The sequence below is a fragment of the Xiphias gladius genome, chromosome 1 (assembly GCF_016859285.1).
Source record: "Xiphias gladius isolate SHS-SW01 ecotype Sanya breed wild chromosome 1, ASM1685928v1, whole genome shotgun sequence".
Taxonomy (NCBI): domain Eukaryota; kingdom Metazoa; phylum Chordata; class Actinopteri; order Istiophoriformes; family Xiphiidae; genus Xiphias; species Xiphias gladius.
In genome coordinates this window covers 18,778,902-18,789,045 of record NC_053400.1, presented here as the reverse complement: position 1 = coordinate 18,789,045, position 10,144 = coordinate 18,778,902, and the positions used below count along the sequence as shown (strand labels likewise).

General features: G+C 42.5%; 1 protein-coding gene across 2 annotated transcripts in view; it reads right to left on the bottom strand.

The window, feature by feature from the left end:
- Positions 1–10,144, bottom strand: part of phlpp2 (PH domain and leucine rich repeat protein phosphatase 2) — a 38,206-nt gene that overhangs the window by 902 nt on the left and 27,160 nt on the right. For both annotated transcript variants that reach the window (XM_040130061.1, XM_040130051.1), the window contains 11 exons: positions 9,825–10,027; positions 9,606–9,666; positions 8,736–8,831; positions 7,883–8,038; positions 6,271–6,471; positions 5,698–5,860; positions 5,477–5,607; positions 5,117–5,230; positions 4,246–4,440; positions 3,870–4,101; positions 1–3,688 (listed from right to left, as the gene is read on the bottom strand). The exon at positions 1–3,688 is cut by the window's left edge and continues 902 nt beyond it. In XM_040130061.1, coding sequence (XP_039985995.1) covers positions 2,402–3,688; positions 3,870–4,101; positions 4,246–4,440; positions 5,117–5,230; positions 5,477–5,607; positions 5,698–5,860; positions 6,271–6,471; positions 7,883–8,038; positions 8,736–8,831; positions 9,606–9,666; positions 9,825–10,027 — 2,839 coding nt within the window. In that variant the 3' untranslated portion in view covers positions 1–2,401. The remainder of the gene's footprint in view (positions 3,689–3,869; positions 4,102–4,245; positions 4,441–5,116; positions 5,231–5,476; positions 5,608–5,697; positions 5,861–6,270; positions 6,472–7,882; positions 8,039–8,735; positions 8,832–9,605; positions 9,667–9,824; positions 10,028–10,144) is intronic.

Below are 10,144 nucleotides of genomic sequence, written 5' to 3'. Positions count from 1 at the left end.
ATGAATTATTATTATGTCACTTTAAATTATCATCATTTCCATTGGCTATCACAAGAGGTGATATGTTGGGCTGATGAAAGCCACAATAATCCCAGCACACTATGTTGATCAATATCTCATATATTAATATACATAACTCTGAAAATCACTATTTTCTATGTACAGAGGGCTTTTAATAGTGTTTATTCCTTTCAAGTGACAAACCTTACAAATAACAACTAAAGATTAAGACTCATACATCAATTAAGGCTTCATCAGCAACATATCACTCATTCTTGTGGAGCAAAGTAAGGATGGAGGGGTATGCTTTAATAAACAACATACCCAGAGCTAAAGACCTCAGTCACAAACAGAACATGAGTGGGATGAAGCAAAGGGCTCCTGCTTTCAAAAAACACTGAGTACTGTCACTTTAAAGCTAAAAGGGAGCACTGAAAGGTCCAGCAAAGCAACAGCTGTGGACTGCCAGAACTGCACAACTATCAACTTGGAGTGCTAACCAAAAATATACATCTAATGTAGTAATCACTGACATGAGCAATTACCCAACTTTGGCCGTCTTACAACAACATCAGCCCCAGCAGAGCTGCTGTCTCTTTTGGCACAAGGTGGGGAAGTTTCCAGAAAAGGAAAACTGAGGTTTCCAGGGCTGCATAATATTTAACTGATAATTTCAATAATAATGTAGTTTTTGACAACTTATTTTCAGCTGAGATAAATAGGATTGGTCTAACACACTTAAAGAAAACAAATTGGGAACACACTGTATGCAACTAAATGGGGAAAATAAATTACTTCCTCTGTATCAGTGCATTCTTATTACACCACCTCATAGTGCTGCCGCACTAATAATATTTTTTATATTTAACCTGTGAGTTGAATCCTACAGAACCATTGCCCCTGATCAGGAATATGGATAAATGCAATTTGTGTGAGTGGTAAAGAGAGCTATATCAAATTATAGCAAGGCATAATTTGTTTCTGTGCCCCGACTTTGCACTCTTACTTCTAGGACTGTGGGATCTGCCCCAAAATTTGTGACAGCTTTTGTACACAGACCAGATCTCGCAGAATACAAGACAAAAGTGTTTCAGTTCTGTTTATAGTGGGCCAAAATAACATATTTAAAAGGGCAGCAGCCACCAAAGTTTGGATATACTAAAATGTACAATGTTAGTACCAGTGGGGACATTTCAACTTGCAGTCCATACAAATTCTGTATGTATCCTTCATCTTCTTCAAGTGAATTATTACAGTAAACCCTGTATTAATTCACTTTTGTGCTTTAACTGGTTTGTTCAAGTGACTGAAATTAAATGATAACCAAACATCCTGGGGACTCCAGTCGACTACCCAGTGACCATAACACTGACTAAATTTAAATTAAACTTTTATTTTCCTATGTAGTTTTTAAGGAGATCATTTGATCATGTCCTGTCACAGATTATACAGTCAGAATGATTTTTGAAATCTACAACACATCAGCTCTGTTCAGTGGAATGACTTCGATATTATAATTTTTGTCAGCAATTTAAAATGCATTGCTCTAAACAACAATACTCTTCAACCTTGATGTCAGCAGCTCAAGCACACCACGTCAGCTGACCACTAGCTGTGAATGTGTACTATACATATTGTGTGGGAATGTTGAAATAAAACATAACCGTAATGTTTCTGGCCATGTAGATGCAGTTATTTTGTCTTCACATCTTCTAGTCTGATGTGCCTTACAAGCATTTATACTGTCTGATTTCCTTTGGAAGCCACAGGAGGAGGAGGAGTGCAAAAGCTGTGCCAGTGCTGGTCTCTTGGAGACACGGTCCCTCCTCCAAATTTAACTAACAAGCTCACATCCCCAAACACAGCCTGGATGTGTGGGAGCTCTATGCTGAACCATCCACAGTAGGCACTTTTTCAAGTTTCAGTCACAGGACTTCTCTCCAGGACCTGAGAGACCACGGAGCCCCTGGAGAGGAGATTTGACCTCACTGAACATCATCCCATACACAGCCTCCAGATTGCTTGACTTTACAAGTAAAGGGAAATGTTGCTGACATGTTTTAACACATGAGGTATCCCATTACAGCTCAGGTTTGTTATACTGCCATAACAAGCCAGCCAGCCATCCCTTTCACAACATCATGTCATGAACTGCGACCTTGGTACGTCTGTTTTCTTGTATACTCAGACCATGCACAGAAACCCTTTCTTTACCTTTAATTAATGGCACAGCATCACTAATGATGACTATCAAAGTCCAACAGATTTGTCTTGTCCTCACAAAAGATCTGAATGGCAACTTGAATTGGAATATCCCACATGTATGAGAAAAAACCTCTTCTTCGATGGAATGGCACTAACACAGAATTGCAGCCACATGCCGCTCTGCTGTGTTTCCCCTTTAGAGCGCGGTATCATAGACTTCCTGCTGTAGGATGGGAGCTGGGCCTGGACCTGGAACCAGGTTGGAGGCAAATGCAGGAGGGTGTGGATGATCCCATACAGGGTCTTTTAAGGAGGGGGTTGTGGAAGGTGCAGAGGGGCCTGACACTAGAGGGCTCTGGCCTCTTAGCTGCTCCCTGACCTCCTGCTCCAGACTTGGAGGCACAATCAGCTGATCCTCGGGGTCTTGCTGTGCTGGGGCAGTAAAGTAGCCAGACTTCTTCTTAGGAGCCTCCAGGGCCACCTCAATAAGATTATGGCTGTCCTCGGGGGCTACCACAGAGCCATTGGACAGCTTCTTCCCAAACAGGCTGGATGTGGAGGGAGACTTCTTGAGGTCGGCAATCTCTCTCCCACATACTGCCAGTAGGCAGCCGTTTGTAGCAGAAACAACCACGCTGTTCTGTCTGCGCATTTTGCCATTGGGATAGTCAGAGCCTCGCTTTTCAAGGTCCAAGTCCTTGGGGCTCTCAGGGGCCCCTGACCGTAGTTGGAAAGCACAGCAGTGGATGTCCACCTCCACTTCTAACTTGCTGCCATTTGAGATAACACCCTCAAGTGGTGCTTCATCATCACTGTCCAAGCCGTTGTCAGACTGGTTACTCGAGAACGTAGCACAGGAGGGTTGACGCTGGAATAAGGCTGGGTGTGTTCCTGCACCAGCTGCGGTCGGCACAATGATCCCACACAGCGTAGTAGCAGGGTGTATGCTACAGCGTCTCTCTGGGCGGGATGCAGGGCCAGAGGATTGGTGCTCGTCTGAAGCGGTGGACCCCGCCTCGCTGCCCACCTCTGAGGCTGATGTCTCACTGTTGAACTCAGAGACAATACCACTGCTGGATGAAAAGGTGGCTGCGTCACTGGGGCCTGGGGTCAAGGACACAGGCACAGGGGCAGGGGGGGGGGCTCTGGGTTCAGTGGTGGAGGCTGGTGGCTCACAGGTACAGCTGTCCTCACTAATATGCAGGGACACCACCACAGCCCCAATGTTGTCTTTGCAACCATAACTCTGGGCGAGCGAACACAGCTTCTTGGCAGCAGCACGTGGATCTCGCACAGCCTGCACAGTACACACGGCCTCCTGGTAGGAGACCCGTTCAAACAGTGCTCGATTCCCCAGGATCAAGAACTCATCCTGTGAACAGAGAGGCTCAGTGTGCACCCAGGGCTTTGGAAGCACCCAGGGAGACAGATAAGAGCAGCCCAGCAGGCGAGAGCAGCATGTCACTCCACTCACTTTGTTATCCTATAAGACAGAAGGGCCATTAGAATTGCAGATGAGTGTATAGCTTCGTAATATGTACAGCTCTGAATATGAAACTGTACATTAGGATAGACTAGAGTAGACAAGACTAGATCAAAAGTTCGACATAATAGCTCTGACGTAAAAAGAGGAACCAAAAATATATATATAAGCTGTGCATTACCTCGGTAATAATGGCTTTACTGAGTTTAACTCTCTCCATCTCGTTAGTGCAGTTCTCCAAGCTGTAAACCTTAGAGAGAGGTACAGGCCGGCCATCCCGGCACAGCACTGCCTGGCAGGTGCCCACGTTGGCCACGGTAAGGCTGAGGTAGCCTCCTGGATCTGAAGGCTCATGGTGGATATAACACAGCAAGGCAGAAGCACCCAGTTTCTGGCCAGCCATACCTAGTTTCCTGTACCATTCAAAAAACAAACAAAGCTGGAGATAAACTCATAAAGGCACTTTTTGCAGCCTAAACACTGCAGCAACTGCAGTTTATTTGCAAGTAATAAAGGAGGTTTTAATAAAGACTAATATTTAAAAAAACTGGTCTTACCTGTGTGAGGTGAGGAAAGTGTTGCACATATACACATTGTCGATACTGGAGTCCTGCAGTTCCTCGCACAGCACATCTCCCATGGTGCATTGCAGCAGCCGAGGCACTTCCTCATTGCGGTCTCCATCAAAGATACCATAACATGCTTCCAAGCCATCTCCAAACCGGTCTACAGTCAGCACAGACACACACAACCTGTCCCCAACAATAGATCAGCATTAACAAAAATGATGTCTCAGTGCCTCACATACAGAGGTAAACCTCATAAATACAGTACTTCAGCATGCAACAACTCCAGGGATATAGTAAGGGGGGACAGCTAATAAAAGACACTGCTGTCTTGGTCCCTGTGGTGGCCATGACCCTGAAGGAGCCGCCAGGCATACCAGGCTCTCTGCAGTGATGCACTTAACATTGTTACAAGCATTAAATCCAATAGAATTATTAGACTCCACTGCACTAGCTACTCTTCAAAAAGATCCATTGATTTCCCCGATGCCAGTGTTAGACGCCTTCCAGTGATTCAGATATTGACTCAGTGCTAGATACCTGCTCTGCGCTTGTACAGTGACATCCAAACAGACAGTTATACAGTACACCCAATGTACCAAAACGATATTTTAAAGAGTGATTATACGTTTGACAGAAGAGGACACAAGGTAAACCTCACACCTCATATGAACTAGAAAGAGTGGCTTTGGAAAGACACCGAATAAATACTTGAGTGTTTTACCAAGGTAAAACAGTTTTGTTTACACACTGAGCACTTTTGTAATCATTTCACTTACTTGTTTACAACAATTTGGATAGATACTAAGCTCTTTACATTCACAAACAAATAAATCACACATGAACCCAAAACAGTGCTCACTTGTTCCTTTGGCCGCTCATTTCAGAGTAACCATGGTTCCACGGAGTAGAGGCACTCAGAGAGTCCCCTGCTGTTGTGGTCGATTTCTGGTCTAATTTTAGGGTGGTGATGTGACTAAAAAAGAGAAGAAATATAACAGAAGGCACTGTAGAAGAAGGTATATGTACATGCACAATATACATGCACACTGCACAACATACGTTTCACATATACGAATGATGCCATATCCCTCTAGTATGTGTCCAGACAACTATACAATCTAAAGCCAAGGTGTTGGTGCTTATATTTTATGCTTGACAAATTTCAGTGGGTTACCTTCTTTTTAAACTTTTTTAAACGGGTCTGGGTTTTTTGACTCACCTGAAGAGGTTGAGGGTTTTGTGTTCCAGCATCAGGCTGCTATTGCCTGTCAGGTCCAGCTCTTGCAGAGTAGCAGGCAGTGAGTCAGGCAGCTGGATCTCAGTCAGCTCATTACAGCTTAGATCTACAAGCTACAAACGTACAAAAACACGAGAGCTGAAACAGGCTGAAAATAATTATACACACAATGGTCGTGCCAATAAAACCTGAACAAGTCTGACCTTTATCTCAGGCAGGTTGAGGATCTCTGGGAAGACAGTAATGTGATTGGAGTGCGCTATGAGGGTGTGCAGTCTCTTACAGCTGGATACAGTGGAGGGGATAGTCTTTAGGTTGTTGCCACTTAGATTTAGCTCCTCCAGCAGCTCCAGCTTACTCAACTTACTAAAGACATACAAACATGAAAGCGAAAAACTCCAGTGAGCAGAGCATGTAGAATACTTACCTTACAAATATTATTAACTTATAGGGTATAACCATATGGCACTGTAAATAGCCTCTTAGATAATGGTTCTTAATAATAATATAGCAATTGTCAAAATTATCCAGTACATTAATGAAGGGCTTTACAGAAGCAGAAACACAAAGCAGAAAATAGATGTGCTGAAGCAAACCAAGAGTTATAATGAAACATGGGGATGATTAAAAGGATAAAAGACAATAAAATGAACAGGAGAAAACAATAAAAAAATAGTTAAAACGACAAAAAGGGCACACTACAAAAGTGTAATAAAAATGAAATTTTTTAAGTAATTTATAAATTACTGACTGATATGAAAGCAATCGTAACATACCTGGCAGGGAAGGACAGCAATTGGTTGTAGGCAATGTGAAGGACCCGCAGGTTTTGGTGTCCAACCAGCAGAGCACCACAGTTCTCATTCAGGTTGTTCCTCGTCAAGTAGAGCTCCTGGAGTGTGCTGAGGCTCTCTTCGGATTGGCTGCTAGGAGGAATACTTTCCAGGGCATTGGCTGACACATTTAAGTACTTTAGGCTGTGAGGGAAGACGAATAATAACAAGAGATAAATTAGTTTAAATAGTCGGGATTGGATCCAAGGAGTAGATACACTCATTCTTGTCTCGTTCACCATGGATTTGGAGAAGTTAAAGCTAAAGTCCCCACTTTTATGTAAATGGCAGATGAAGAGAGACATTATTACAGTGGGTGATCTTTGCATGCAAAATAGTGAGCAGAGTATACTGGACAAGTTCTAAGTTCCACAACGTTAAACTGAAGAGAGCTCAGACTGATACTCAGTATTTGGAAGGACCATGGGAAACTGTCATTCATACGTTAAAGAGCTGTACCAATATGCATTTTCTCTCTGTATGCATCCCTTCTCAATGATTTTATCCACCCAAAACTGAGAGGGTACACACAGCAAATGTGTTTGATTATACATTGCATGTTAGTGAAATTGGCTCCAGCTCCTTCAGTGAACAGGATACAGGACATACAGTAATGTTAGTGCAGTAATAAATAGAGATGATTGAGGTGTCATTCAGGGTTCTTGATTTTTAGGGTTCTAGAGGTTTTATGGGCTTTTATTCCCAACTTTTATTTCCACTCTGATTCTCATTGTACTGAAGAGGATACTCTTAAAAAGAAACAGTTAATTTACAGTATCTCTGGAAGTGGAGCATTAATTTACATATTGTTGAACATGCATATAGATGAGGGACAGTACTTTGAGCTCTGGTGGTTCTTGTAATTGGTGTTGTTAAGTCACTGTTTGTGCATATCACATATTGAACAGTAATAAAACCTGTCCTTCTGCCCCATGAGGAAGTGAACTATGTCACGCTGTTGTTTTAAAACAGAGTCAGGCATTGAAATGTCAGTGCAATGATATCTCTGCAGCCTATAAAAATTACAAGACTGTTGAAATCTCACTGTGTCTATGCAAATATGAATATGTAAAAAGTGTTAGTTATCAACCTAGGTTCTATAGCCATAGTTATTCTGTTTCCATCAGTCTTGAGTGTAACTGCTTTCCCTTGTAAGCTGTACAGCTCTTAAAAAGCATATCAGGAAACCCATCATGCACAAAGCAGTCACTGCCATTACGTCTCAGCATTAGAGACAGTAAAGTACATTAGAGCATTTGCACTGCTAATGGGCGTTAAGTGATTTCAGGAAATAGAAGGGCAAATGAAGCTCCAGTTACAGTCTAGAATGCTTCATTGATCTTGCCCACAATCCCTACATGCCATCTATACTTCATCCCCAAAACAGTCAGCTGTGATACAATAACTATGAACTGCAACATAATAGGGAACACACTACAAGTGAAAGTTTCCAAGCAGAGGAACAAGCTGATAAAGGACTCAAGTTATGGTATAAATAGTCTTGAGGAGAGAACGGAATAGGAAACAAAAAGAGAAAAGGGGTTGAGAGACTCACTTTAAGGCTTTGTAAAAGAGACTCTCGGGCAATTCAGCTAGCTTGTTGTGCTGGAGGTCTAGGGCTTCCAGAGGGACGTGGTCAAGTAGGTCAGGCACTCTATGCAAACGATTGTTCCCCGCCAGCAGCTTTCTCAAACTCAAGCTGTTGAGCAGTCTGTCAGAGGCCAGAAGAGACATTAGAGAGCAAGATTAGGACAAGTAAAAAAGAATAGACCAAAAAAAAGGCTAAGAACCAAAGAACATCTCCTCCCCATGCAGACTTGACTACTTGTAAAGCTGGGAGGAGAGTTGTCAGACATGGCAACCCATGCTAACTAATCCATCAATGACCTTTACAGCTTGGCTGCCCAAACAGACCAGCAGGGCATCTTTTTATTCTCGCCTGAAACCATCAAAGAAGTCATGAGTGGGTACAGTGGATAGTGGAATATTATCTCATTTGCAAGAGTTTTTCCGATGTCTTATTCAAATGCAAATTCCTCTGTTGAGGGCTTGCAGTGAATGATGGTAACTCTGAGCCAAGACTATAGGATGGCCATGTTTTACTGCTCCAACCAAAAGACACAGATATTGCCTCCACAAAGAGACTGATACCAGCTGTTATTTGTGCCTTCTTCTTTCCGTGGTTTCACTACCTTAACAAAAGCTTTAGATGGGCATTATGAAAAGCAGTGGTGTTAGAGCGAGCTGTTAAAAAGCATGGCATGTGTAGATAGACACCTGATCTTCTAATTCTGCCTAGAATAGCCAGCTGTTTATTACACAAGGGTGAATAAGTTCATATTACGCAACATAAAAAATAAAGTCTGAGCAGAAAATGTTCGGGATTAGTGACAGAAAAGGCCAATAACCTGGAAGGAAGCTCAGACAGGAGGTTGTGTGTGACATCCAGCATCTCAATTTTTCTGCAGTCACATACCCAGTCTGGAAGGTACTCCAAAAGGTTCCTGTCTCAACACACACACAGAGTCACACACATAGAGACACACACACAAAAACAGTCAAACTGAGCAGGGTTGTCATTTTGCTTTTAATTGCACAGAAGAACAAACTTTTGAAATTGTGGTATATAGGAGGCCAAACTAATAACCTCCAGGGTTACTTAAGCTTGCAAATGATGTCTATCTGTATTTTAACAAAATTAATGAGTTTGCATTGGAGGTTGACTAGAAACAGATCTTTCCTACACCTGATATTTGGTCCAGAAACAGAAAAACAGGCAAATACAGTTTATTCATAATGAGCCATGACATACTGTTGCATTTTCTGCCTTATTATACAGTAGGCCTACAGCCATCCAGTTATGAACATGTATAACAAAAATGAAGGAGCTTTAAATGCTATGTATGGGTCAAAGGTCTATACAAAGTCAATCCAGTCTTGATTAGGAAGAGGGTTGAGGGTCTCATTATGTATTTCCTTAAACATAATAACATAGCATAACATAGATAGGTTTTGAGATGTCAAAAAACAAGTGAAAGTCAAAATTGTTGGTTGCTACAGTTGACATTATGAGTACTTCAAAGACTGTGAAGCTTTGCTATATCTGCTTAGAGTTAATTATCCAATTAATCACTCTAATTTGGTTACACCATCCTTTATGCAATGTGCCTGACTAGATAGATTGTAAATATGATAAAAGGCTACTTTTTTTAGACCTCAGAAACCTCTGTTCAACAGTGAGAAACTATGGCTGCCTCTTATTCCAAGCCAGAACTCACTGTGATAGTTCCATGTGTGTCAGCTGGTTAGGGACTGGATAGATGTTGACTGTTGTAAGGCCTGTGGGCAGATAAAAGCAGCAATCAGCAGCTAAATATCTGGACCATTCATATGTGTGCTTATGAGATGAACGCATCACTAGGGAGAAGTTCCTGAACACACAGACAGATAGACAGTCGGGCAATAGTAGCAGCTAATTGACGCTCTGTTTGACTCACAGTTGCTGCTGGCATGAAGCATGCGCAGTGTGAAACCGCTGAGTGTGAGTGTCCCCAGTTGGTTGCGCTGGCAGTGCAGAGTCTCCAGGTTGCAGATGGAGCTCAAGTCTAGTGAGTCCAAGCAGTTGTCTCGTATGTCCAGCTGGGTCACCTGGCTCACTGCTTCTAGATTCTCACTTTTCACCCAGCGCAGCCCATTCAGCCTACATGTAACAGAGAGTTAAAGGGATTAAGTATTACTGGTTATTAACATTGGAGCAGAGGCAAAAGCCTTTGGATGGAAAGTTAAGGTGACATCTAACAAAATGGTCAGTGCAGGA